At 48.7% G+C, this 26,611-nt stretch overlaps 12 protein-coding genes across 15 annotated transcripts; 4 read left to right on the top strand and 8 right to left on the bottom strand.

The window, feature by feature from the left end:
- Nucleotides 1-525: 525 nt before the first annotated feature.
- Nucleotides 526-2,282, bottom strand: TERG_07445 (uncharacterized protein). 2 transcript variants are annotated; one of them, XM_003231778.2, is made up of 3 exons: nucleotides 1,988-2,282; nucleotides 1,807-1,889; nucleotides 526-1,752 (listed from the first exon to the last, which is right to left on the bottom strand). In XM_003231778.2, the coding sequence occupies exons 1-3, from the start codon at nucleotides 2,087-2,089 to the stop codon at nucleotides 1,227-1,229; spliced, it is 711 nt and encodes a 236-aa protein (XP_003231826.1). In that variant the 5' UTR covers nucleotides 2,090-2,282; the 3' UTR covers nucleotides 526-1,226. The 2 variants fall into 2 exon arrangements, with proteins under 2 accessions (XP_003231826.1, XP_047607238.1); XM_047750391.1 differs by having other exon boundaries at nucleotides 1,807-2,282.
- A 331-nt stretch (nucleotides 2,283-2,613) lies between these two features.
- Nucleotides 2,614-4,237, top strand: TERG_07444 (uncharacterized protein; the record flags this gene model as incomplete). 3 transcript variants are annotated; one of them, XM_003231777.1, is made up of 3 exons in its annotated part: nucleotides 2,614-2,751; nucleotides 2,825-4,000; nucleotides 4,075-4,233. In XM_003231777.1, the coding sequence occupies 3 exons, from the start codon at nucleotides 2,614-2,616 to the stop codon at nucleotides 4,231-4,233; spliced, it is 1,473 nt and encodes a 490-aa protein (XP_003231825.1). The 3 variants fall into 3 exon arrangements, with proteins under 3 accessions (XP_003231825.1, XP_047604767.1, XP_047607237.1); XM_047748778.1 differs by having other exon boundaries at nucleotides 2,825-4,237; XM_047750390.1 differs by lacking the exon at nucleotides 2,614-2,751 and having other exon boundaries at nucleotides 3,077-4,000.
- Nucleotides 4,238-5,098: 861 nt separating this feature from the next.
- On the bottom strand, nucleotides 5,099-5,539 carry TERG_07443 (uncharacterized protein; the record flags this gene model as incomplete). Its single annotated transcript, XM_003231776.1, has 2 exons — nucleotides 5,099-5,160; nucleotides 5,296-5,539. The coding sequence occupies 2 exons, from the start codon at nucleotides 5,537-5,539 to the stop codon at nucleotides 5,099-5,101; spliced, it is 306 nt and encodes a 101-aa protein (XP_003231824.1).
- Nucleotides 5,540-6,468: 929 nt separating this feature from the next.
- On the bottom strand, nucleotides 6,469-7,195 carry TERG_07442 (uncharacterized protein; the record flags this gene model as incomplete). The annotated part of the gene is made up of 1 exon (XM_047748777.1): nucleotides 6,469-7,195. The coding sequence occupies one exon, from the start codon at nucleotides 7,193-7,195 to the stop codon at nucleotides 6,563-6,565; it is 633 nt and encodes a 210-aa protein (XP_047604766.1). The 3' UTR covers nucleotides 6,469-6,562.
- A 645-nt stretch (nucleotides 7,196-7,840) lies between these two features.
- TERG_07441 (uncharacterized protein) lies at nucleotides 7,841-10,592 on the bottom strand (the record flags this gene model as incomplete). The annotated part of the gene is made up of 4 exons (XM_003231774.1): nucleotides 7,841-8,129; nucleotides 8,196-10,253; nucleotides 10,311-10,495; nucleotides 10,566-10,592. The coding sequence occupies 4 exons, from the start codon at nucleotides 10,590-10,592 to the stop codon at nucleotides 7,841-7,843; spliced, it is 2,559 nt and encodes an 852-aa protein (XP_003231822.1).
- Nucleotides 10,593-11,480: 888 nt separating this feature from the next.
- TERG_07440 (uncharacterized protein) lies at nucleotides 11,481-12,107 on the bottom strand (the record flags this gene model as incomplete). The annotated part of the gene is made up of 1 exon (XM_003231773.2): nucleotides 11,481-12,107. One exon carries the CDS (start codon nucleotides 12,105-12,107, stop codon nucleotides 11,481-11,483), a length of 627 nt encoding a protein of 208 aa, XP_003231821.2.
- A 937-nt stretch (nucleotides 12,108-13,044) lies between these two features.
- Nucleotides 13,045-13,523, bottom strand: TERG_07439 (uncharacterized protein; the record flags this gene model as incomplete). The annotated part of the gene is made up of 2 exons (XM_003231772.1): nucleotides 13,045-13,419; nucleotides 13,479-13,523. The coding sequence occupies 2 exons, from the start codon at nucleotides 13,521-13,523 to the stop codon at nucleotides 13,045-13,047; spliced, it is 420 nt and encodes a 139-aa protein (XP_003231820.1).
- A 225-nt stretch (nucleotides 13,524-13,748) lies between these two features.
- TERG_07438 (uncharacterized protein) lies at nucleotides 13,749-14,316 on the top strand (the record flags this gene model as incomplete). The annotated part of the gene is made up of 3 exons (XM_003231771.1): nucleotides 13,749-13,878; nucleotides 13,939-14,036; nucleotides 14,092-14,316. 3 exons carry the CDS (start codon nucleotides 13,749-13,751, stop codon nucleotides 14,314-14,316), a joined length of 453 nt encoding a protein of 150 aa, XP_003231819.1.
- Nucleotides 14,317-14,864: 548 nt separating this feature from the next.
- On the top strand, nucleotides 14,865-15,851 carry TERG_07437 (uncharacterized protein; the record flags this gene model as incomplete). The annotated part of the gene is made up of 2 exons (XM_003231770.1): nucleotides 14,865-15,407; nucleotides 15,495-15,851. The coding sequence occupies 2 exons, from the start codon at nucleotides 14,865-14,867 to the stop codon at nucleotides 15,849-15,851; spliced, it is 900 nt and encodes a 299-aa protein (XP_003231818.1).
- Nucleotides 15,852-16,300: 449 nt separating this feature from the next.
- Nucleotides 16,301-18,312, top strand: TERG_07436 (uncharacterized protein; the record flags this gene model as incomplete). The annotated part of the gene is made up of 2 exons (XM_003231769.1): nucleotides 16,301-16,656; nucleotides 16,737-18,312. 2 exons carry the CDS (start codon nucleotides 16,301-16,303, stop codon nucleotides 18,310-18,312), a joined length of 1,932 nt encoding a protein of 643 aa, XP_003231817.1.
- Nucleotides 18,313-19,033: 721 nt separating this feature from the next.
- Nucleotides 19,034-23,897, bottom strand: TERG_07435 (uncharacterized protein; the record flags this gene model as incomplete). The annotated part of the gene is made up of 2 exons (XM_003231768.1): nucleotides 19,034-20,367; nucleotides 20,429-23,897. The coding sequence occupies 2 exons, from the start codon at nucleotides 23,895-23,897 to the stop codon at nucleotides 19,034-19,036; spliced, it is 4,803 nt and encodes a 1,600-aa protein (XP_003231816.1).
- Nucleotides 23,898-24,812: 915 nt separating this feature from the next.
- On the bottom strand, nucleotides 24,813-26,559 carry TERG_07434 (adenylosuccinate synthetase). The gene is made up of 4 exons (XM_003231767.2): nucleotides 26,361-26,559; nucleotides 26,187-26,255; nucleotides 25,658-26,109; nucleotides 24,813-25,597 (listed from the first exon to the last, which is right to left on the bottom strand). Exons 1-4 carry the CDS (start codon nucleotides 26,398-26,400, stop codon nucleotides 24,890-24,892), a joined length of 1,269 nt encoding a protein of 422 aa, XP_003231815.1. The 5' UTR covers nucleotides 26,401-26,559; the 3' UTR covers nucleotides 24,813-24,889.
- Nucleotides 26,560-26,611: the final 52 nt, after the last annotated feature.

Genomic DNA, 26,611 nt, shown 5'->3' with positions numbered 1-26,611 from the left:
GCCCATTTTACGACGGAGCCTCGCTGCACCTTCTGCTCGTTCATGACAAATTGTTTCTTGGACTCTGACAGGGATCACGCATCATCCTGGCAATATAATATGCAACACGCTATTACATATGCCCGTATACCAAGAAGGCAGGACAAGGCTCTGGAAAATGTTGATAACATGCATGACTTTGTGCTTATGCACCTCGTTCGACTCCTTGGTTTTTTTCCGTCTTATCGACCCGATGGATAGGTAATATTGGCCGACACAGGCAGGTCGTCTCTTCGTCTCCATCCTACTCACCTGCATGTATATGTGTGTATCTTACCTACATATTCTACATATTCACTCCAAGAGCCAAAAAAAAAAAAAAAAAAAAAAGTAATAATAATAATAAAAATAAAAATAATAAAAATTATAAAATATGAAATAACATACTTCCAATACGTCATTTATCCTATTTTTGAAATGGGTAATCAATCTGAAAGTGCGGGAGTGATTCACTTCGACGTTTTGTCGTTTGATATTGAGAAGGCCTTGATGAAACTCCCGGCCATCCCTTTTTGCCCTTTCAGCCTTGCATCACTCAGATGAACTACAAATGAACAGAGCCCGATCCGCAGCCAAGTATTTTTTAGACAGCAAACCGATTTCGAGAACCGAGCTGAGGTTTCGTCATTTTGAGCAATGAATCCAGATTTGAAACGGGGAGTTTGGTGGGTTCGTATGGTTCCAGAAAATTGAGCAGAAAAGTCACAGTTCGTATGGGCTGCGTTTGGTGTCAGGATGTTGACCCCGAGATAACCCGTCTTGATTGGCAATTTGAGAAGATGGCGCAAGGTACTGATCGATCGTACAATGGCATCAGATTCCTAGACCAAACTGCATGTAAGATGATGCTACCCAAGTGGTGGTAACAGCCGTCTCCTGCGATATCCGCCAAATGAGCGATGATTAACCCCGTCCCAAGCACCAGAGGGCTATTTCCATTCTTTTCGCTTTTGAATACTATCGAATAATACCGATTCAGTTGTCCGTGTCAAGGTGAAGGATATGCCGGCAACATACCCATGAATCATATATGTTTCTGTTCAGATCCAGCAGAGAGAAAGGAGAACAAGAAAGAGATGAATACGAACAAGAGAACAAAAATCCACCGTTACACCTGGCACCATATGGAAATAAAGCACATAAAAAAGGAAGACACCCTGGAAACCGAGTCCTGGATAACAGCCCGACTAAGTGACCCATCTGTAGCTGGCATATCTTCCAGCCGTCTCACTCTTTCTGATAATCTTAACGACCTGCCCTCTTCTGAGACCCAAGTACTTCGCAACAGGATCACCGCTCTGGATTCTGGGAAGCTGTGACTCCTTCAACCGGTATCGCTGCAGCAGCTTTTTCTTCTCCTCTGCGCTGAGCAGTATATGTTTTGGGACAAGCTCGTGGTGAGTGATGTTGACAAGAAGCTCTTGTTCAAGGAAATGTTCACAGAACCGTCCTGGAATCGCGGTCAACAGCCTAATAGCCGACGGTGATATAGGCGACTGGGTGATAAATATGCCGGCATGGTAGTTTTGCTGGTCGATGAACTGGTTGAAGGCCCGAATATGCTTGGTGCCTACGCTCTGGGTCTCGCTGCAGAATTCAACGTGGATTGTACCGCATTCGGGGACCGTGTTAGGCTTCGATGGAGTAGGCAAGGGAGTGTATCGCTCCATCATCGCCTGAGATGGACGAGCACTGATGCGCATCTTGTTTCGACTGATATAAGTTAGACTTGCCCATAACATGCAAAGGCAACAGGGCCAAACTTACTCTGGGAACCCGAGAGCATCAGAATACCTCTGCTTGAAATCGCTTAGAGAGATCTTGACTTCTTCTTCTGTGACTTCGTAGCCCTGTATTATCCTGTCAGTAAATGCTCTCGTCTCTCGCGGTGTACACAGCTGCAAAGAGAAAAAAAAAGGCAGCTCTTCAACGCAGGATCAAGCCGTACCCGGTCCAGGAGCAGCTCGAACACCGTCCTCCACGTCCGCCAGAGCCTCGTCATCTCACGATCTGCCTCGTCGGAGGCCCTGGAGTAGTCTTCGTCTGCCATGCTGGCCGTCCTTGCGCCGTATGCGCGCCCTCGAGCTCCAGCTCCGAAGTTCTCCTTCCCACGTCTGCTCGTCTGCTCTCGCGCTTTGCAGTGGCTGCCTTTGACCGTCTCTCTGTCTGTCGCTCTCAGTCCCTGACTCTGCCTCTGTCTGTGTCCCTGTCGACTCTCGTCTTCTTCTTCTTCTTCTTCTCCGACGTCCAAAAAAACTCGTTGAAAAAAAAAAAGAACCAAAAGATTGACGCACAGACCAACTTGTAGAAAGTCAGCGAAGGAAAAAAATGTTTCTTTTTCGGACAATTTTGACGACTTCGACTTTTCTTCTTCGTTTCTACTTCTTCTTCGTCCGCTGCTGAGAGTCGTTTTGGCCGTCTGCTCGCTGGTCTAAAACATCCTCTGACGCTGTCTCGACGCTGCTTGCTCCAAAGCCAGGCGTCCTTTCGAGTGTCTTCTATTTTACTCTTGTTTTCACTGTTCGCTCGCTTAACTATTTGAATTACACGCAGCCGCGATCTATCTGAACAACTATGGCTACGACAGCGAAGCAGGTTGCTCCAGCCCAGTCTGGAGAGCACAAGGTGAAGCCTGAGAAGCCAGATGAGAATGCCTACAAGATCTCTTTGGCCAATGCGGAGAAGGACCTGGCGACTGCTCAGAAGAAACTGGTAGGAATCCAACCGGGATCTGGACTGATTTTAACGAGGTTGTGCGCCGGGCTCACACAGTGGAATTCTGCAGGAAGCAATCAAGGCGAAGATAGAATCCGCTACTCCCAACAATCAGAACTCGCCCGTCGCTAAGAGGCAGCAGGAACTGCGCAGCCAGCTTGCAGCAATCCGCCAGCAGCAGCAGGGCTTCAAGGCTTCCCGTACAGCCCTCCAGGAGAAAATCAACGTTCTCGATGCCAGCATAAAGGCTCGGTTCGCCGAGCAGAAGAGCCAACGCGACAGACTGCCGTTCAAGAGCGTCGAAGATATCGATAGGGAAATTATGCGTTTGGAAAAGGAGGTCGACTCGGGCACCATGAGACTGGTCGACGAGAAAAAGAACCTGGCCGATATTTCCAACCTGCGAAAGCAGCGCAAGAACTTCTCCTCCATGGATGACAGTAAGAAGACCATTGATGAAATGAAGGCCCAGTTAGCCACGCTCAAGAAGGGACTGGACAACCCTGAGGCCAAGGCTCTGAGCGAACAGTACACTGCCCTCCAGAAAGAGCTCGACGATATCAAGAGCGAGCAGGACTCCATCTTCAAGAACATCAAGTCTCTCCGTGACGAACGAACCAAGATCCACAATGAACAGCAGCGGGCATGGAACAACGTCAAGGAAATCAAGGACAATTACCACAAGGCCCGACGAGCAAACAGGGAGTATGAACAGGAGGCATACCGTATCCGCATGGAACGCCAAAAGGCCGAGCGAGAGATCTACGAGCGTGAAAAGAAGAAGAAGATCGCGGACAAGAAGCTTGAGGAAGCCTCTCTGCCTGCTTACACTGACGAACTCCTCACTGCGGAGGGTCTTATCCGACACTTCGACCCAACCTTTGACCTTGCCTCTATCGGTCTCGGAAAGTCCCAGTTGCCGTCCTCCGCCGCCTACCGAGCTCAAGTTGGCCGAACTGTCGATGACTCCGATATCAAGGGCGTCAAGGTCATCAAGAAGGACGACCGCGATGAAAACTACTTCATGGGCGGCACTGGCGGAAAGAAGGGCAAGAAGGGGAAGAAGGGAGCTGGTGCTGCTCAGCCAGAGCCCAGCAAGTTCAACCTCAGCTTCGGTGTCCTCGAAGACCTGTCCAGAGTCAAGGTTGACCCTCCGATGAACCAATCTGATGTCCCTGCTTTGATAGAGACCCTCGTCCAGAAGGTCAAGGAGTGGAAGAGCAACCAGGCCAGCAAGACCGCTGAAGTAAGTCCAGTCCATATACACCTTATAATGATATTGTATTGTCTGTATAGTAAAACTAACGGCATCAATCCTAGAACATCAAGAAGGCCCAAGAAGAAATTGACCGCCTGGAGGAAGAAAGCAAGGCTGCTGAGACTAAGGCCAGCGGCACTAGCACTCCTCAGGTTTCCGCTGAAACTAACACTGAAGCAAAGACCGTCGATGCTGCAGAGACACCTGCTGAGACTCAATAGATGATTTTTCTAAGAACTTTCTCTGGACTCCCATCACCCATATGCATGCTGAATGCATCCTAAATATATACTCCCCAAGCCATCACCACCACAACTACATTTGTCTTTGAGCGCTCTCTCTACTTGTGATCTAAGATAGGTTCAAGTTCAGGAAGAACTAGCCAAAAAAAACATATAAGTGGAAATTTAACTTATCTATACTCTATTGTACTTTATATGACAGACAAGTCCTTTGTTACAACCATTATGGATCAATTTGTATCATATAAAGATGCAGGAACCCATAGGCTTGAGTAAGATGCAATTCTGTAGCAAACAAATCAACATCAATGTCTTCCTTCCCCATGTTTGGCCGGCTGTCGAAATTCGGTGATAGTTGCTTCTTTTATCCATTAGATATAGGCAGGGAAAAGACAAATCGAGTAAACGGTCACACGAGTGGTTAGAAACAACCATCTAGGCACCCTCCAAGGAATATATCTATATGAAATGATACAATGTGAAATCAGAAGTAAGAAATAAGTAATGAAGAACAGATATTACAATGGTATTTTTCTTCCTGGATACCGCCGTTGAAACACACAACTACCAGCAAACGTATAATACGGTTATGAGCTTATGTTAAGAAGAAAGGGTAGTAAGGAAACAAAACCCGTTGCCTCTAATTAAATAGAAGTGAAAAAGAAAGGGAAAGAAATGGAGAGAAAGGAACAAAAAGCGCAAAGCAGGAGGTTACAGTAGACATGTTCATCAGTATGAGATTAAAGGAAAAGAGAGCCAGACATAAAAAGAAAAAGTGTGTCAGGTTGAAGGAGCGTAAGGTAATGACAGCGGCAGCCGAACTTGCGCAGGAGGCCTGTATCTATCATACGTTGCGGTAAAGATAGCTGAAGGCGAGTGTCGTGAGCGCAGCCTGGGAGAGAAGACCTATCGGTCCAGTCGGCATTAAATAGATATCACTTCCAGGGACTCTCGCTGCCGCGGGTATTCCTCAGTGTATGGTTTGACGTGTGAGTTGGGTCGTCTAGAAGAGGATATCAAGACAGCAGCAGCAGGCCATACCAGCCATGAGACCGGCACAGAGACCGCCGCTGCCACTGCCACGGTTGTCCGCTGGTGGTTGTTGCTGCTGGTAATACATGGGCTGCTGAGGAGGGCCTCCCTGGGGAGGATAGTACTGCTGCTGGGGCTGGCCGTATGGCTGGCCGTACTGCTGGGGAGGAGGGCCTTGCTGATAGTAATCGTTGGCGTGACCCTGGGTTGGCTGCGGGTAGGATGGAGCTGGTTCTAATGGCCAGGACAGCATCACGGTCAGTTCCACGTCTGCTATCAGGCATCAAACAGCCTGCTCTGCGCGATTCGAGCTATGTCTTCAACTCATCGATCGACTCCAGCCCACCACCTGTGCCGTGTGCCAAGATAAGACTGGCAAGGAGGCAAAGCAGAGCAGCAGGAAGCGATAAGGCTGCAAGGGAGGGACTCACGTATTTATCGGCCATGGTGAAGACGCAAAACTCTTCTCTTCTGTTTTTATTATGCCAGTTCTCTTGTTCTCTGGTATGTGTCTGCGTCGGAAGCGGTGGAGTGTGTAGCTTTTATAAAAGAGCGTCGGGTGTTCGTGGCTGATACGAGCTTTTTGTATGCCCTAAAAGAAGGTAGAAATAGAAAAGAGCAAGAACCTCCAGCCACAACGCACGCTTCTTATGCAGTGACTCAGCGCCGCTTGAACTCCCTGAGACTCGGACTTGGTGAGCCGGTGGGCCTCTTGGGTTTCCTAGGTGTGGCTTATCGAGTGGACTCGTCAGTGTCTGGCCATTGGTAGATTCGCAGGATGGTGGGCCTCCCTGTACGGGGCTAAGTATGGCTGGCAGTTGTCGCGGTGATTTGCAAGAAAGAGACAAGACCGCGAAGGCTCCGCTCCGTCCGTCGGGCTGGCTGCTTGCGTGCGGAGCTCCGTACTCTGTGTATACTTATATTAAACATTGGCATGGGGTTGTCTGGCTAAGCGCCCCGTCCATGCGTGACACTGGTGGACACGTACTTTTTGATGGCTCAGCTGGCTGCTGGTAGGATTGGCCATGAAAGATATATAATAAAGTCGACAAGTCGTTAATTCTATTCGGGACAAAGAAGCCGAGCTGCTTGCACCAGTTTTCGAGCGCCAGCGGTGCCGGGCTCGTCCGCATAATCTATAGTTTTGTCCAAGAAGCATGAAAGAACGAGCAGGAAGAGTCCAAGTAACAACAAGAAAAGGCCCCCAAAGCAACAGATTTCCTCGCCAACTCCAAAACTCAGTCATTAGATTATGTTCATCCTCATCCCAGTCCTATCATCTTCCCCGGCCCCGTCCTCCTCGGCCACTCGGGCGTGGGTCGTAATACGACTCCGCCATCTCCTGCGAGTATTTCGATCTCGGCGCTTGGTGGTAGTGAGACTCAGACGTCTCTTCAGTGTATCCCAGAGATTCGGTCTCTCCATACCCTGAGTGTGCACGCCCATGTCTAGGGTCGTTGGGGTCCTGCACATCAACAAAGTATGGTTCGGGCTCGTCTTCATCCACAATAATAGGCTTCTTTCGACCTGCTGCCTTTGTGGGCTTTCGGCGGGCCGCTGCCTTGCGCCTGGGTCGGGGGAAATCCTCTGACACGATATCTGAGGAGGCGGACATGATATCTTTAGGTTTGTTAAACAAAATATAGACCAAGTAGGCAACCAGCACAAAGCCAACGACTGTTCCGAGTACGATGGCCACGACGATGGGTGGTGAGGTATGCGGGCCGCTGTATATGGCTGGTATGTTTATCATCTGCGTTCTCTTGGTGATGTCATGCAGCTGGCGTGAGGCGAGAGCTGCATCTCTTGCAATGCGAGTGAAGCTTGAGCTGGCTGATGAGAGGATCTGGCCATTGTTGTCGCTGTTGCCGGCGCCTCTAGGATATAGATCTTGTAGTCGAGGCGCCATCGTGTCAAGGAAAACGGCCAGGCAGCTGTCCTGCAGTGCTATATCCTGCCGTAGTAGCTATGATGAACGGACAAATGTTCCTTTATTCAGATAACAAACTTGATTCAAGTGAAATGAGATGCAGGGCTAGATATCTCCAGTTGCTGGTAGGGCTGGCGGGTTGACGCCGTTACCACGACAACGGCCAGCGGGTGAATGGACCTGCTGTCTTCTAGCTTAGCAGCAGAACAGCTGTATCATGCAGTAAGGTAGCACGCTGTACAGTCTATTTTTCCCCATAAACTAGCCATGCAGCAGCGTCAAAAGGTCCCAAAGATGCCCTTGTTGTATCTGCGTCGTCTTCGGCTTCTTCAGCTTCATCTTCGCGATGCAAAAAAATAAAAATGGCGGGGCTTATGTAAGCGTAAATAAAAGTGGCTGGAGAGTCACATGATAAGACAATCGGCATTATGTAATGACTTAAATTCACTACCTGCATGCGATTGGCTGATTTCCGGCCTGCCCAAGGGGGAAATGCATATAGATAGCTAGGTAGAGGAGTATATACTCTGTATTGTATGCTAGAATTCTGTCTAGATGCTAGGATATCGCCATTTTTGTCCCTTTTGTTTTTATGTTGCATGTCGCCTGGGGGGAGCGGGCTGGTTATACTACTTGCTGGACAGCTACTGGAGCTTCCACTTCAGCCTCAGGGTCAGCGTCCATCTCATCAGCCTCTGCCTCACCATGATCCTTGCCATTGACCTCTGGCTCTGATTCATATTCGGCGATGTTAATCTCTTCCTTGGCCTTGGCTGCCTCTTGTTTCTGCGTCGAGTTGACTAGCGGTGTATCGTCATCGAAGAGACGGAGTAGTACGGCACGGCGCTCCTCCTTCGGCAGCATGAGATTTACCGAGAAGGCGCTTCGCCACAGTGGGAATACCATGCGTTCTCTGTAGTGACATGTTAACGTAGGTATTCTCTCCACTTGAGTTCTAGGGGAATTGCAATAAACTCACCGGAATCCATCCTCTCTATCACTTGCCTCTAGTCGCAGGATGTAGCATCCCATCTCCATGTCTCTGACTCTCTCTCCAATCTCGCCCAGCTCTTTCCAGCCTCCATCATTTACCTTAGGAAACATTTCTACCAAGAGCTTCCTGAGTGTGGGTTTCGTGTACATCTTCACCACCCGGTCCATGCCCACCCAAGACTCTATCACCGGCAACCCTTCCATCTGTATTCTCCAGGGACAGACATCAGGCTTCTGAACATCCTGTTTAACAAACATCTTAACACCACAGTGCACAAACTTCATTCCCGAGCTTTCATTCTCTGTTAAAATGTCTCTTGCTAGCACTGTGGTGTAATATATGGTCTTTGCAGGCCGGCCCTCAGCGTTGCGGACCATATATCGATCACGGGGGAATTGCGGAGAGAGTCTGAAGTATTTGAAGATCTCATCAAGGTCTTCCCGGTTAGGATCGAGGTACTTGAATGGCTCTTCGAAAGAGGTTTGTTGCTTTCGCTTTGGCTTGGGCGGTACCACAGTCGAAGCTGGGAGTGTCTCTGTTTTCTCTGTCTGTACCGTTTTGACGTCTGATACTTTGTCTGGTTCCTCCTGAGCAGGCTCGGTAACTTTTGTCCGTTTAGCTTGAGGTTCTTCTAAGCCATCGGAACCTCTCTTAAGTGTGGTTTCTGTTGTATCTTGTTTCGCTTCTACAGCAGAGCCATTTGCAAAGACCAAAGGTTCATCTTCAACATCTTTCTCCACGGCAGCTGCTAAGTCTGAAGCTGCTGCAGGAGTGCCAGCTTGGGAAGTTCCAATAGATGTAGAAGTAGCTGCTTTAGTGGCATCAGGTTTCATTTTGATCTCCCGCTTCTTTTCAAGAACAGTAATGAAAAAGCCGCCGGTGTCCTGCATGTGGGGGTATACACGCATGCACCGCGTGAGGTCACCAACGTCGGCATCTCCTAAAGGTGGAAACATGCCCTCCACAAGCCGGCTGGCCGCTGGATTAAGTTTTCGCACTTCCTCCTCCGCCTCTGCCCAGTTCTCATATATGCGTCCAGTCTTATCCATGATTTTCCAAGTCGTCAGACCCGGCCGTCTCTTTAGTTCTGGAAGCTGGTTTTCACAGTCAACGATCTCAACTTTGCTAGACCCACCGCATCTATCGATGACATGGGAAATAACAGCTTCGTTCTCGATGGGGTTCATGCTGCAGGTAGAGTAAACCACACGGCCTCCAACCTTAAGCATCTGTAAGGCCCGGAATAAGATGCGTGCTTGAGTGGCAAATAGTCCAATTCCATTCGCAGGGTTCCAATCATTCCATAGATTGAAGTTCTTCCTTGTTGTTCCATCTCCCGAGCAAGGTACGTCTGCTAGGATTCTATCAAATTTGAGATATCTGTTCTTTGCAGGCTGGCCATCAGCAGATACCGCCGGTAGTTTTATGGAAGGGTATACAGTAGCATCATGGTTCGTGACAAGCAAGTTCGGCGAGTTTAATCGCTTCATTTGATGGATCAACAAGTGAGCTCGCTTATAGTCACTATCATTCGCAATGAGTAGACCAGTGGATCTCCCATCGTCTTCTGCCGTCTCTAATTCCGCTGCTTCAGGCTCCCCGTCCAAGAGATCAGTGACCTTCACACCGTTTTGTCTTGTAGTTTCATCTGTAGTTTCCAGCTTTTGCGAAATCTTTGCCATCCGCTCTTCCTCGCCTGCATGAATCATCTCCATCAGCTGGGCGGACTTGCTCCCTGGCGCAGCGCACATATCCAGCACCACCATGCCAGGTCGTACGTCCAGCAGGAGCGGCGGGATCATGCTCACAACTTCCTGCCGACTAATATTGCCAACCTCCGTTTCTGAAACGAGGAATTTCTGGAACGATGAGAAGGGCGCGAAGCGACGGACAACGCTCTTCGGTGTGGTCATCGACCAAGCTAGCTGTTCTGGGTACCATGGTACTGGCTTCGGAGGCTCAACTAATTCGCCCTCATATCGAATTGAAGTTATATTTGGAATATAGAAGTCTTTCAATCGCTGCTGTAAAGCAAGAGCATGGCTGCACAGTTGTCTATTAGCGAGAGCGCAGTCAAGGCGGCCTTTACCGCATCCATACCTTCTAGACCCAGTGAAGCGAAAGCTGTTAGGTAAATCACGCCGTAAAGCATCCCAGAAGGCTTGCTTCTCTTCTTCTGGAACTATCTGAAGCGAATTATAATATTTCTCGTAGTTTTCATTCTCCCGAACCAAAGTCGACGAATAGTTAGCTGGTCGAGTACCGCGGGAACCTCCTTTGGAGCCCTGTTAGGTAAAGAAAAATTACACCGGTTAGCAAGAGACACTGGCCATGAAACCGTAAATCCAAGCTTACCTTCTTAGAATTCCGCTTCTTCCCCATATTGATTTAGGTGAATCTGGAAATTTTTACAAGATTGAAAATGCGCTCCAAGGAAAATTGATAAGTGATGACTTTGATTAAGCTTTCGAGCTGCAAGGGCGGGACCGGAGTTTCTCGGGCCGCCCGCACGTAAATTTTGTTACACGGATATACACCCACAGGTTGATAGAGCAGTACTAGGGTTGGACATAAAGGGTATCGGGGTGATATTAGATCTATAATAGATAACTAAGTGAAGAAAGATTAAGGACTGAGCGGCGATTTACTCTCATCTCGGTGATTTAGACATGGCTTTGGTAGACGCCCTTCAAGAAATCAAATGCAAATGCAAACGTTTTCTTCTTGTCTTTATTTCCAATGACAGCTTCCGGTACTAAAAGAAGAAGTTAGAATATACTATTTGAAAGTTGTCACAGAAAAAAAAATTGATGCATACTTTCAAGCCATCCATGAAATCCTTCGGGGAACTCGAGATGGCTAATCTGATAGACGTCTTTATTGGTTAGTGTATTGCGAGTTTGCTGCCCTGATGTTGCTTCTAGATCTGCCTGTCCGGTGGTAACTGTTCTAGCAGTTGTATTCAGCTGCTTAGTTTCTAACTTCAATCTCTCAATCATTGACATCTGCTCCTCGTATAATATATCTATCTTTGGCACGACAAAGGCCATCTTCGGCGGCAGCGTAGTAATATCTGCCAGGATTGGATTCATAAGCGGATTTTCCATATTTGACGTGCGAACAGGGCCAGCGTACGCATCAAATAATGGTTTCAGGACTTCCAGTGGATCTGGCTTGTCCTTGGGCGCTGGCTTCTCTGTTGGTGGTTTCCGGAGATCGACCTGGTTTGAATATAAGAATATATTGACCTCTACATTTTGCCCGAACAGATTATAATGATAAAGAAATGTAGCTTACTGGGGCGTAGAAAGTGACAGAGCCTTTGACGCTATAATCTGTACCAGCCAGCCCCTGGGCTACACCAAGGGCAAGGTTTCCGCCCGCTGAAAACCCGCTGACAGTGAGGATTCGTGGATCAGCCTTCCATAGACGTTCTGCGTTTTCAGTGAGGAAAGCAGCAACATCTTGGGCGTCTTCATTAGCTACTGGGAAAGTATATCGCGGGGCGAAGTGATATGTCGCTGACACGACAACGGCTCCCAGTTCATCGGACAGTGCACTGCAAAATTCCGCATCATGCTCCGGATTTCCACCAATAAATCCTCCGCCGTGGAAGTCAAGGTGGAGTGGTCGAAGTGCTCCGGATGTTTCTAGTGTCGATTTTGACCCTCCTAGAGGCAAAAACACGATGGCGCGCACTGATTGACCTGGCCTATGGCGTAATGGTATTTGAATTGAGGAGTATCTGCGCGAGAACATCCATGGTACCCATTTCATTGCACATGTCATGACGGATATTGGCTGTAGCAGAAAAAGCCGCCACCGGTAAGTAAAAGGAATATCAAAGCCAAATAATGCATCGAAAAGGGGATGGAACCAGCGAATGGGTTCAAACATTCTATATCTTATAAGAATATGTGCAGTGTAGCTTGATTGGCAGTATTATGATAGTTGGAGAATGCTAGACATTCTTCCAAGTTTTGGGGTGTCGTCCTTGAAGAGTCGCGTTTCCAGACAGGGCTCCAAGGTTAAATGAATCAGCAGGCCTAAAATACGAGCTCTCAGCTTCCGCTAGGCAAAAAACAGAATGAATAAAGCTATAAATACCACCCTTCTATTCTTGCATCAACACTGCAATTTTATAGATTCCTACCTTACTCACTCCATACAAAAAAGAATTCATTTCTCGAATGGTGTTTTCTTCTATTAGGTTTCATTTTATCTTTGGTTTCTAAAAATAAACTATTATCACGTGAGAATATAGTTAGCCAATGGTATCGTTTAAAAGCGTTCCTGATTATATAAGCAATATGCGGCTCTTTTTCCTTTTCTCACCTGCAACAAAAGAACTTCCAGTGTTAACGCAGCAACATGAAAGGAGATGCAGACGAAACGAGGACGGAGTAGTTTGAACTGGGCCGCATGCCGTACTCTGTCCTTTCAGCGCTGATATTAAGCCTCGTAAGTACGGAGATCAGTCCTCTTGAATACGGCCAGTCTGTGTATATCACTCTTGCGATGTTTCTTCGTTCATGGAGCTGGGGAAAGGACGCAAAAACAGTCCCACCGCCGAGGAACAGGAATAGCAACGGATCCGATTCTTTGCTCCATTGATTGGTGCTTGGTTGTCTGTTTTGGGCAGTTGGTAACAGCTCTCCCGCCCCTCTGCCTGTTGTGTGGAGCCGTGACAGCGGGACAGGCAGAAGACGAAGAGCCGCAAGCTAGGCAAGCCCCTGAGAGACGGATCAGCAGCGTTAGCAGGACCCTACCTCAGAATGCACAAATCTTGCTAATAAGGGGCAGACGAGCTCTTAGTCAGAAAGGTAGCAGACGATCAAGATGGCCATCCCATTGACAGAGAATCAACCGTTGTACTCTGTATTCTCTGGAGATACATGTTGTTGGCGGCAGCGTAAACAACAAAGTACTTGCTCTTACCAGGACTCCTGGAACTAGGTTTGCCACCCGTCCTCCGCTTTTCAGTGAGACCGAGTTTGGCCTTGTCATGTCGCCTCATGCTGCAAGGGGTAGAAGTGGAACTGTCACCGGGCTGGTTTTCTATGCTACTCCAAGAATACGATCGGAGGCTGAATATCACGGCCTTTGGTTTGAGGATACCAACTTCGCACATGGAGATCGCTCGCTTTCTCAAAGGAGGCTGTCCAATTAAGACACCAACATCTGGCATCCACCGGACCTGTTTCTCAGACTGCAGAGATGTTGTCAAAGCTGCGTTGGCATCTCCACAATAACTAGTTAACTAGTTACCACGTCTTGCACATCGTGTTGGGCGGCTGACGGGAATACACCCATTATTTAACTGGCCCTCTGGCCACATTTTTTCCATTCTCTCATCAAGCTCTTTGACACTTTCTCCTGTTAACCAAATAGTCCATTATTTCTCGAGCTCACCGTCATTCTTTACCTTTTCCCAAATTTATCATCCAGTCTTTTGGTTTTTTCAGTTTTAATAGTTACTGCACGATACCCCTTATAATTCTTCCTTATCTATCGATCTGAACCCCTTTGATATTCAAAATGGACCCCAACTCTCAACACAACACCGATCCAAACATGAAGTCTGGATTCGCGGTGGACTCGTCTTCTGGCATGCCAACGAACAAATGGAGCTCTCCCTTCTATGAGTTCTGGGATCCTGTTGATACCAGTAAGAGGAAGACGAAAGCCAGCCGATAAGATAACAGTTTTGCTGATTTGAACCTAACAGTGCTCTGCTCCTGGTGCTGCCCATGCTTTATGTTTGGCCGTAATCAGCACCGAAGACGCGACCCAGCTATGTCTGGTTTCAGCTACTTCAACGGCGACGTAAGCTATCACGACCTGCTCTTGTTAATTAGTTGTACCGACTGAGTGTCTCTAGTGCTGTCTTTGGCTTTGCCTTGCATACTGTGGATGCTATGGTATTTTCCAGGGCCTCAAGCGTATTGAAACTCGAAAGCAGTACGGAATCGAAGGCAATGAAGTTCTCGACTTTGCCGGATCCTGCTGTCTTCCTTGCTGCATGCTCATCCAGGAAGATAAGGAGATCACCCGCCGTACCGAAGCAGCTGGCTACCAACGAACCTCTCCAATGTCCTACCCTTGATAGGACAATAGAAGCCCATGAAGCTCTACTACTCTCCGTAAAACTACCTACTCCGCAAAACATTAATGGGTCCGGCTCTCGGAGTTTTGCCTACTTCCCCTATATCTTGAGTTCTATGCTTCTCTAAAAATGCGCCTAACTAGGCTAATCCAATGTTTCGTTGTTCATGCTCTACAGTTCATTTTACGTTATTTTGATCTGTAGGGGTTATTTTTTCCACTTTTTTCTCACTACTTAATATATGGAATAGATCACAGCCGGACAAACCCCCGAAGACCGTAAGAACTTGAATCGGAGAATAGCCTGTGCCACGTAGTCAATAGTCCTATACTACCGCCTATTATCATCCATGCATTGATTTCGATTCAGATTGACTCACACATGCATCGACGGTGTAATCGGCAGTCGGTTGATAGGCTAATACCCCTCAACATCGAACCCGGGCAACAACTTAACTATCTACCTAGCACTTACATCTACGATGCTAGGTAACGTCTTCAACTTCTTGTTAAAAATACAGGTCATATAAGAAGAGACTAGCATTCATCATGGCGCCTCCGACCATGACTTCAACTTCGGCCCCGTCTACGGGAGATGCTACCATGTCGCTGCGCAGCGCTCCAAGCGACGATGCGGCGAAGGACGAAGCTCCAGAGATGACCAAGCTCCGTGCTACATTTCCCAAACCACCTGTATTTGAAGACAAGGTCAAGGAGCGAGAGTATCTCAAGGGAAGGCTTGCACTCGCATTCCGCATCTTTGCAAAATACGGCTACGAAGAGGGTGTAGCAGGACACATCACGCTGCGAGATCCGGTCGACCCTACGACATTCTGGGTCAATCCTTTTGGCGTGCCGTTTGCCCATATCCGGGCCTCGGATCTCATTCAGGTCGACCATGAAGGTACTGTCATCGCAGGAGGGGAGATTCGCCGCCTTAATACTGCTGCATACATGATTCACGCTGCCGTCCATGCCGCCAGACCAGACGTGCAATGTGCGGCTCACAGTCACAGTATCTACGGCCGCACATTTTCCACTCTCGGAATCGAATTGGACATCACGACTCAGGACTCCTGCGCCTTCTACAAGGTATGTAGCACGAGAAGATGTTTCATAACTAGTAACTAGTTATTCTATCCTATCTATTTGCATCGGGTACTGATACGCTATCAATAGGACCACGCCCTGTATGCGCAGTTTAAAGGCATTGTTCTAGGCAAAGAAGAAGGTCTAAATATCGTCAAAGCCCTTGGAAGCAAGAAGGCAGCTATTCTGCAAAACCACGGCCTCTTGACTGTGGGTAGAACTATCGAGGAGACGGTTTTCTGGTTCTATGCGTTGGAGAAATGTTGCTATAGCCAGCTTCTGGCCGATGCAGCCGCCAAGGGACGAGGCATTGAGACCGTAAAGATCCCCGAGGAAGATGCTCAATACACCTACAAGGTGATCGGAACGCCATTCGCCGGGTATTTCAATGGACTTCAGCTGTACGAAGTCATTGAGAGAGAGATGAACGGGGCTCACTTGAAGTAGTTAGTTTCACTTTAGCAATCATAACAAATAGCAACCCTGCCAACATCCTCCTGCATAACCACCAATCTCCATCAACCTCCGGGCTCCATCCTTTTAGCAGCGTCCTTCATGGTAACCAATTCTTCATTCCTTCACTGCCAATATCTTGCTTCGTCTTATCTGGCTTATCGCGGCCTTATCGTTCTTATCGTACCTATCACGTGACCGGCTCTAGAAAATTTCAATGAAAAAAAAAAAAAAAAGATAAAATAAAATAAATAAAAAAGCGACTTCGCGATCAAAATTTCTTTCGATATCAAAACTAACGCCGGTAAAACTAGTTTCATTCATTCTTCTCTAGTTCATCTCGATAAGAATAGCGTCTATTGCATTGTATATCTCCTTGCTCTACGTTCTGTTTTACTATTCTAATACCGAATCCCCCGAATCCTTATCAACTATCCAGCAGTATGTCTGTCCGGTTCGGACAACTGCTCTCGCGCAATCTGCAGCGATGTGCTTTACGGCTACCAGTTACTTCGACTCTGGCGAAGTATTCTATTAGGAGACTTCCAACTGCACCCCTGTTGACCTCGAGAGCTTTACATGCCTCACCTCAGTTCCGCGTTCCCGCTGGTACTGCGAACGCCGGCGTTGCAGTTGAAGATGCCGGAGAGGCAGAATTGATCACGGAATTCTCAGAGCTGGGAGAGAAAGGTGTGGTAGATCAGAGATTGATTAATGCTATTACCAAGGGAATGGGTTTGAAGACCATGACCGATGTTCAGGCACAGACTATCAATGAGAGCATTCAGGGAATCGACATGTATGCCTCCTTTCAAACCCATATTTCCTGCTCGCAGTTGTTTCCAAGAAATAAAATATTGAACTGACTCTTTTATCTAGGATCGCGCAGGCAAAGACTGGAACGGGCAAAACTGTTGCTTTTCTGCTCCCAGTTATCCACAGAATCCTTCAAGATCCTACCCTTGGCAACTTGCGAAGAAATTTTGCGTCAGCACAAGATATTCGGGCAGTGGTAATCTCTCCTACTCGTGAATTGGCAGAACAGATTGCCGTTGAAGCGCAAAAGATCACCCGTGGCTCTGGTCTTAAAGTACAAACTGCGGTAGGAGGAACAAGGAAACGAGAAGGATTGATGAGGCTCCAAAGGGAAGGCTGTCATATCTTGGTTGGAACTCCTGGCCGTCTGATGGATCTCTTCTCTGATCCTACTAGCGGAGTTGCTGCTCCAAAGCTGCAGGCCTTCGTGCTAGACGAAGCAGACCGACTTCTTGACATTGGCTTCGCTCCTGACATCGAACGTATTCAGTCTTTCTTCCCAAGTCGTTCTCAGGTTGACCGACAAACCCTGATGTTCTCTGCCACCATTCCAAAGTCAGTCAAAGGCCTGGCTAGAAGCATGCTAAAACCTGACTTCACATTCGTTAACACTGTTGGAGACGAGACTCCAACACACTTGAGGGTTCCTCAGAGAGCTGTCTTCCTCAGGGGCTTCGAGAACCAGCTGCCTGCTCTTTTCGAGATTGCTAAACGAGCTGTCCAGGCGCATGCCGCCAACCCAGATACTGCGATGCCTTTCAAAGCCGTAGTATACTACGGATCAACAGCTGAAGTCAGCGTTGCTCGTCGTGCCTTTACTGCCTTGTGCAGGGACCTGGAGAGCTTGTACACTAGTCGAGCTCCCCGTATTCAGACTATTGAAATGCACTCTCGCCTGACTCAGGCACAGAGAACATTCAATTCTGATTCTTTCCGCCGCGCTACCACTGGAATTCTCTTCTCATCGGACGTCACAGCTCGTGGCATGGATTTCCCAAATGTCTCCCATGTTATTCAAATGGGTGTCCCTAACGATACAGATACATACATCCATCGTCTTGGACGTACTGCCCGAGCTGATAAAACCGGAGAAGGCTGGATTCTGTTCCCCGACATTGAATTCGACGCCTTTGGAGAAAAGCTTAGAAGCCTTCCTATCAAGGAGGATACCTCCATTGAGTCTGCAAGCGTCGACTTGACAAACCCAGCTCAATTTAGCCAGTCTATAGCTTCTGTTTACGACACTCTTTCGAAACAATTTACCCGAATATTCGACGATGACAAGTTAAAGGCGTACCGCGCCATGAATAACCAGATGTCCAAATACGACAAACGGGAATCTCGCCGCCTCCTCCACCAACTTGCTACTTCTATTTGGGGTTACCCTGAACCACCATACCTACCGGAGCCGTCACCCTCCCGTGCTGGAGGCCGGTATAACCGTAGCCAGAGAGGCAACAGCGGCGGTTATGGCGGATACTCCGACCGAAGGGGCGGATCGTCCTATGGTGGCCGTGGAGGCTCCAGAGGGGGGTCGTATGGCTCTGGCCGAGATTACGGTCGGGACAGAGGATTTGACAGAGGATTCGACCGTCGTGGATCCCAGGGGGACAGGCGCCGTACTAGCCTCTGGGAGTAATTAGCCTGCATTCACTACACCAGGCAATAGGTTACCCCCAAGCCTAAAATTTGCACGCTCACAGCCTTTTTTTTTCCCCCCGGAGGGTTGGTGCCATCGAAAGCCACTCTTCAACCATGAATTGCAATATTTCAGCATTTCCCTAACACCCGGGCATATATATGGATAAGATAAGAAAGTTATAGGCGTTGAGGTCGACTGTTTCTCTGCTGTTTTACTACCACAAAATGGTGTTTTCCACGGTGTCTCTTGCTATGACGGAGTTGGCGCTCACTTTCAAACAGGAAGGAAGAGGCTTACTTTTCTCTTCTGTTCTTCGTTTCTGTTTCTTATCAGTGTATTTCTACAACCCCTTCTGATATATACCTGTTAATATTTTTGTGTCTATCACCCTGGTTCAGCCCACGTTTGTTTGAGCTGGACTGAAGTTTTATCCTACTCGTATTTTCTGCTCTTTCTATTTTGATTACTTGCATGGCTGTATGTACAATAGACAGGATGAAGGCTCAGACGAAATATTCCACTCAATGAGATATCTCAGATTAATAATTTGAACAAAAGTACAGAAACTTGTCAGCAATTGGTCTATGATTGCTTAAAAAACAGGGCCCGACCCATACGGTAAACTCAGAAACAAATGGCTAATAACAAAAGATATAAAAGTCATTAGGGGTGGACAGTCAAGTCTTAGAGTAAAAAGAATCGAAGAACAGTGATTGAATCAATCAAGTTCCGAACCTGTGTAGGTTAGTTGTCGCCGAGGCTCTGGTGTTGGCAAACCAGACTCATCAACCCCCGAGGCAGATGGAGATGCCACCATGAAGGCCTTTCGATCAGATAATATCCGTTCCTGACGCGAAAGCAAGTCTGAGTCCCTATGATACTGTCTTTCATTGGCAGCCTCCAGTTCCTTGATTCTCCTTGACTCAACGGTCATCTTAGCCTCTAGGAGGTTATGTTGGGCATTGGCCAAGATCTTATCATTTTCAATCTGTAATCGTCCTTGCCTCTCTGCAGCTTCCAGGCGAAGTTGGTTCATCATACGCAGCTGTTCCTGATCATCCAGTCGTTGTTGGGCGGCAAATCGCTGGCGTTGAGCAGCCGTTTCTGCTTCAAGGCGGAGCTGGAGTCTGTTGGATCTCTCGGCTGCTGCGTCACGTTCATCTGCAGTTTCACGATCGTGCAAGGTCCGAAGTTGATGTGTGCGAGCCATTATTTGGTGCTGCTGATCTGCAGCATCACGTTCACGCTGAAGAGATATCTGATGGTCCTCTTCTTGTTCCTGCATACGCTGCAGACGGTTTTTGCGTCGTTTCTCTTCCGCAATCACTTCAGCGGGTGCTCCAACCATATCAGGCGGTTGAGGCCCTTCACACTTGTAAAAAACATCTTTGCATCCGTTGGCTTTCAATATTCGAAGTAGTTCTGAGGCATACTCTGATGGGCTTTGTGCGAGGCATTTGGAAACATAGGTAGATGGTGAATAAACATATCCGTCGCATGTGTAATGATTGAAGTCATTGTTGATGAGCCGCCACATTTTGCTTGCAAGCAATGCGGTTGTCGTGCTTATACATGACGCCGGATTATCTATTGCGTGATAGATGAGTGGCTTCCCCTGGCTCTGGATGGCCAGATCAGCTTTCCCTGATATAAGAACATCGATTGTCTGTCGGGTCTTGACCAGAGATGTTCCAGGAGACTCTGCCTTGAAACATAATTCGGCTAGAGCACAGCGTCCCTCATGAAGCATGGATGGGAAATTAGGGCTGTGTCCATGGTCTAGAAGAAGCTGGACAGCACTAGACTGTAGCTCTCTTGATGCTTCATGAAGGCTGCCATCATCAACCATAGCGCCGGCATCGATGAGACAACGCATAATAGTCAGCTGGCCACGTTTACTAGCATTGATAAGAGGCGTTACGCCATGCTTATCCATCACTGAAACGACTGCACCATGCTGAATGAGTTTTCGGATAACATCCGGAGACTTGTCTACGGATGCAACTAGCAATGGAGTCATCATGGAGCTGGTGGACTGGAAATTAGGGTCGGCTGGATAGAGATGCGCCGTTAGTATACTTTCAGCAAGCTTTAGAAGGTAAAAAAAACTCACCTCCATTCTTCAAAAGACACTCGAATACGTATGGGCTGATCAGTTGCTGTGGCTGTAGTAGTACCCATGATAGGAGAGAAACCTGCTCGAAGCCATGTTCTTCATCGATCACATAGGGTATTAGGGCGTCTACATGAATTCCAGCTTCTAGTAGGCGGCCGAGCATCTTGTAACCCTGAGGCCATTTCCTCAAGCATTGGAATGTAATGGGTTCGCGAAGCTCATTTCCGTCCCTCGGTGACCATATATTGCCATTCATTGCTTGAATGTCCAAATCCGTCTTCGAAAAAATATCGAATAATTCGACAGCAACATCTTCAGTCAAGTCAGAGTTGAAGATACATAGAAAACCGGTATTGATATTCTGGCTTGAGGTGCTGGACTTCAAGATTGCTTTTGTTAAATGAGGTTTCCCGACAGCTATAGAGGCCGTGATTGCACGTCCATCCTGGTAATCCACATTGGCATTATGTTGAAGGAATAGCTCCACGAAGCTGGAGGACCTTGGGTTGGAGTCGGAGGTCTCAATAGCAGCAATCAAGGCAAGGCTCAAAACTTCTCCTGAGGCTCCATTTTGGAGAAGCAGTTCCACAGTGGAGTATCCTTCTTTGGTTATCCAGTTGCTAGTATCTGTAGATATCAGCTTGCCAAAGGCGTAAGTGACACCCGCCCTGTCCGAAACGGCTTCCAAGAGAAGACCCAGAGTCAGGATATCTTTGGCCATGGCTGCATGGACCAGGCTGTGGCTTCGGTTGTAATGCACTGATGCACCATGCTTGAGCAGTAGCTTGATTGCTTCGTGGCTGCAAGGCATTTCCTGAACAACTTCAAGAAGAGCTGAATCCATGAGCTCGCCTTTGTAGCCTCCTTTGAGAATCCGTGAAACGTATGACAAGCGGTCTGCACCTTTCAATGCCCAGCATGCTTTGAATGCCTCTTCCAATGCTCCCTGACTAGCTTGTTGCTCCAATAGAAGTTTGAAGACATCAAATCGACGTCCCTTGATAGAGTTTATAACAGCGGCTCCTTGCTGGTGATTTACCGATGCACCATATTGAATTAACATTTTCAAGAAGGTTATGTCTCCTTTATTTACGAGAATGGCTTCGGCAAGGAGGCTATCGAGTGCCTCGGGGATTCGATTCTGGGAGGCATCTAGGAGAGTTTTGGCCATCTCATTCCTCTTTTTGGTGTCGATTTTCAGCAATCGCTCTAAGCCGAGGGTGACTGTCAAGGTTGTCGGAAATCTGGATATTAGCAATGACAGCTGTCTCTCATCGGAATTGTCAATGGCTCTCTGAATGACTGCTCCTCCATTATAATTGATATCTGCACCAAACGACAATAATAGCTCAATGAGACGAGGATCGGCAGGTGAACTTTGCTGCGCGGTTACAAGGCCGGCATCCAGAGCTTCACCGTTGGCTCCAGCCGCCAGAAGTCTCTGGCACATCTTGTACCGAGCCGATGTATCTTGCGATGTAAGTGCAACGGAGAAGGTAGCATTAAGCGTATCAACGGAGGGTTGATGTTGCAATAGAATCTTCAGTAATTCGGCGTCACACATTCGGCATGCTTGTTTGAGAGGTTCTCCATTGTTAAAATTAATATCTGCTTTCCCCTTTTCGAGGAACAAGTTGACGGCAACAATATCAAGCGGATTTTCCTTGAGCAATGTAACCAATTCCTGGTTGATTTGTAGTCCACTGGCTTCTTTGGAACCGAGAAGCAGATCTAGGATGGAGAAACGCAGTATTCGGTCCCGTAACGAGACTGCTGGAACAACAGCTCGCGACAGGGAAGAAGAGGAAGGCCTTCCCTGAAGTAACAGCTTTAGCACAACAACGTCTCCTACTTTGACGGCTTGTACGAGACAATTTCCATTCTGAGCATCGACGTTTGCGCCGTGGTTCACCAATAGTTCGATAAGCTGCTCTCTTTCAGCGGGAAATTCGCTCATAACAGCACCAATAAGTATTTTGTTGACTGCATCTCCCTTTGCACCAGCTGCCAGAAGATCCTGGGCAACAGTAAACTGTAGTCGTGGCTGTAAAGAAGGCAACAAACCAATGCAATGACCGAGGGTTGCTCGAGAGGGCCGTCCTTCCATCAGTTTCCTGAAAATAGGGAGGGCGCCAGCCGAGATGGCCAATCGTAGTGCATGACCTTCATCGTAGTCAACGGATGCATCGTTCTGAATCAGCAGATCTATCAAGATTCGTTCATTCTTATGTACCGCATCTACGAGGCATTGGTGTAGTGGGCTTCCATAAGCGCCGCATTTTATGAAATGAGCAATAATGGATATCTTTTTCGTGGGAGATAAGCTCGATTCCACTTCGGGGACCCTGGATAATGCTGTAGAGGCAGAGTCAGGATCAATGGCGCCCTTGAACAGGATATCATGAAGGTGCAGATTCCCTCCCTTTATGGCAGCTATGATGGCCTCGCAGGAGTTATATGTGACGTTCCCATTGTAAGAGACAATTAGAGAGACGGATGGTTTATCGTTGGCTGCAACGGCGCTCACTAGAGCTCTGGCAACACAGTCTCCATTTGCGCCAGCGCAAAGAAGTAACTCAAGCAAGGAATCTCGTTCTTCTGAGCTGAGGTTGTTCGAATGATATGCAGCACCAGCTGCGGAGTCAAGCGAGATCCGAGAAGGAGGACGACTGGCGAGGACTAGGGCAGCAGATATGTCGAGTCTTCCAGCCCGTACAGCAGTTTCCAGTATTTGGTCTGTATCCGCGTTTGCTCCGTTGTGTATGAGACACATTACCAACCTCATAGACCCTATCGAAACTGCTACCGGAAGAGCCTCATCCAGGCAGGAGCTGCTGAGTTTCTTTTCGGTTCCAGCCAGCATCTCAACGACGGCAACATGTCCGTTACCTACAGCCGTGACAAACTGTTGGTGACAGGAGTTGGGATCTGCCCCATTCTGGAGCAATGCCTTGATACAATGCAAATCCAAGCTTGCAACCGCGATGCCGAGAGCAGCATCAAGGCCCCATTGGTCAACGTGAGGAGACAGGATCTCTAGAAAGCTGGAGTTCCTCTTCTCTGTCGCGAGTCTAAGCAGGTCGGTCATGTCGAGAGCCACGGAGTTCTCCTGAGTCTTGAAAAAGCTCTTCTTCGCCTTGGTCTCTTTGAGCTGCGTAAGAAGGTACTCCAGCATGCCCAGCGAGGCGTCATCTCGGATCGCCGTGTCTATAGCTGAGTACAATTCCTCTCGCTTGAAGCTGCGTTTGCTCGGGGTCCGTCTGAATACATGGGATTTGGCTGAAAAGGCCTCCAGCCGCTTCCGCTTTGCCAGCGCTTCTGCAGCATCTTTATCGTGCTGACTGAAGGACGAGACGGTATCCTTGCGAGTGATTCGAGGGAACTTCATGTTCATGTAGACACCCATATCAGCAGCCAGCTGCTCCAGCCGCATCCGTGAATGCATGCTGTCGTTGGAGTTTTCCATGGCCGGCGGTATCTATTTTATGGGATCTAACAGTAGGTTAGCTTAAGCCCACGGAGCAGGAAGGGGATGGCATACCTCCTTAGACGTCGAGATAGAGCAGTAGATTAGATAGTATATTATTATGGTATCAGCCGGTGTCTTCTATGTAAGAAGAGTAGTAGTAGGTGAAGAGACCTGCTCTGTGGGAAGCCGGAGAAGACGCTGGCAAAGCTGGAGGACACAAGCAGCAGGATGGCCATGGCGGCAAGATCCGCAATAAAAAAGCAGCTGCTGGCGGGCTGGGGAACAGGCTGGTCTGGTGAATAGCCCGCTGCCTCAATGGCTCTAAGCGCCGGGTGAATATGCTATGAATAGCAGACGGCGTGTTGTTGCTGGCGTGTTTGACGATGCAGCCGGAGTTGCGGGCTGGTTGGCGCATGCAGGGGGCTTTCATGCAGACAGCCGCCGCTTGGCTGGCGCGATGAAACAGCAGGCTGATTGTATGATTGGACGGTATTTTTATTTACAGAAGGGAGTCTCTACAATTTACAGCGGCTATATAGAGACGCAGGTGGGGAGAAGTGGAGGGTATCGTCTGGTTGTATGAATCCTAGGCTGTTGTCCTGCCTGTGCCCCTGACGGACTGTCTGCCCTGTACTTCGTTTAAAAAGCGATAGGAAGTCCGTACCGACCAAAAGTAAGTATACGTAACTATCCAGAAGACGAAGATAAGATAACTATGTGCTTATGCAGGTAACTCGTTAGTTAGATAGATAGTGATGCCCCTGGCCCCCTGAAGTAAACCCCGGACTTCCCTGTCTAAGCGTGTTGAAGCTCTTCAAGAACCAACAAGATATGCGCAGAATCCCAGTAATAAGAAGAAAAGAAAGGAAAAAAGATATGTAGATAGGGACACAAGAAAACCATGCAAAGTACAGCATGCATGGGAGGGGTGGGAGAAGAGAGGGAAAAAATGGAGGAAAGGAAAAGGCATGTCCTGTTTGGCTTGCTGTCTAGTTACGGTCAATCATGTGCGCTCTGGCCGGGCCAGTCCCGATCCATTTGATAGGGACGCCGCCGAGGGAACGCTCGATGTATTCGACGTATTTCTGTGCATTGGCGGGGAGGTCCTCCCATCTGGAGACGCCCATGGTATTTGACTTCCATCCGGGCAGGGTCTCGTAGACAACTTCGACCTTCTCCAGGGCATCCGAGCTGGCAGGGAAGGATTCGAGCTCCCTGCCGTCAATCTTGTAGGCGACAGCAACCTTGATCTCGTCAAAGTCGTCCAGGATGTCCAGCTTGGTCAGGTTGAGGGCGGTATAGTGGTTGATTCTGGTGCTGTAGCGCAGCAGGACCATGTCCAGCCAGCCACAACGTCTCTTACGGCCGGTAGTGACACCGAACTCGCGGCCGGCCACCTGTAGCTTCTCACCGATCTCGTTGAGCTGTTCGGTTGGGAAGGGCCCGGAGCCCACGCGGGTGCAGTAGGCCTTGACGACGCCGACGATAGACTTGATGGAGGTCGGGTTCAGACATATTCCCTGGATTGCTCCGCCGAGGCCGGTGCAGGAAGACGTCACGAAGGGGTAGGTGCCGTAGTCGATGTCGAGCATGAGAGCGTTGGCGCCCTCGACGAGTATGGAGGCAGACTCATCCTCGAACTTCTTGAGCAATGTCAATTGGTCGACCACATGCGGTTGCAGAAGGCTTCGATATTCCTGCTCCTATCGTTAGTCATGGGATTCCAAGCTGTAGAAACTAATGCTAGTGAAGAATACCTTGAATTTGGCAATCTCCTCTTCGACGTTATAGTCCAGCTCTCCGAACCGTCTCCGGTAGCCGGCTTCGAGGCTCCTCAGCTTGGATTCCAGCACACCCTCGTCCAGGATGTCGCCGACCCTGACACCCCGCCGGGCGGCCTTGTCGCTGTAGCATGGCCCAATTCCTTTGCCTGTGGTCCCTACCTTTCGAGTGCCGAGCCCGGCTTCTTCCAGGCCGTCGACCACAGCATGGAGATCGAAGCAGACCTGTGCCCGGTCGCTGATAAACACCCGCTCCCGGACGTTCTTCAGCCCCTTGCCGTCGAGCGAGGCGAGCTCCTTGAAGAAGCTGGGCAGATGGACGACCGTCCCGGCGCCGATCAGGTTGACGCACGTCGGCGAGATGAGACCGGAGGGCAGGATATGGAAGTCGTAGGTGATATCGTCGTGCACAATCGTGTGTCCGGCATCTGTTCGTAGTTTTCAGCGTCCTGGTCAGCCGCAAGTACAGCGAATATCTAGCGGGCAAGGTGGGATGGCCACTCACTATGGCCGCCAGCAGAGCGACAGCAGAGCTCCGCCGTTTGCGAGAGCAGATCCGTGATCTTTCCTTTGCCTGTAGATCCGCCGACTGTCAGCTTCTTCTTCTTCTTCTTCTTCTCTTCTGTATCTATCCTGCGCGGTTGAGTCACGGCAGCGATCTAGAGCCAGAGAGACGCACCTTCGTCCCCCCATTGGGAGCCCAGCACAATCGTGACCATCTTGCAGCCGGAGCGGGCAGGCGAGGCAGCGCTTTGCGAGTCGTTCCAGAGACACAGCAGACCAGCAAGGCCAGGTAGGGCGATGATAATTCAGACGGAGGACGCAAAGAGTTGACCTTCTCTTTTCTCTGGTGGGATGAAAAAAGAAACGAAGCAAAAAGGAAGTTTTGCGCTTTTTCGCCGACTTCCGGAGCCAAGCCGAGATCGAGGA

This window comes from Trichophyton rubrum (assembly GCF_000151425.1).
Source record: "Trichophyton rubrum CBS 118892 genomic scaffold supercont2.10, whole genome shotgun sequence".
Taxonomy (NCBI): domain Eukaryota; kingdom Fungi; phylum Ascomycota; class Eurotiomycetes; order Onygenales; family Arthrodermataceae; genus Trichophyton; species Trichophyton rubrum.
Note: the sequence above shows the minus strand (reverse complement) of the source record. Positions and strands in the feature narration are given on the sequence as shown.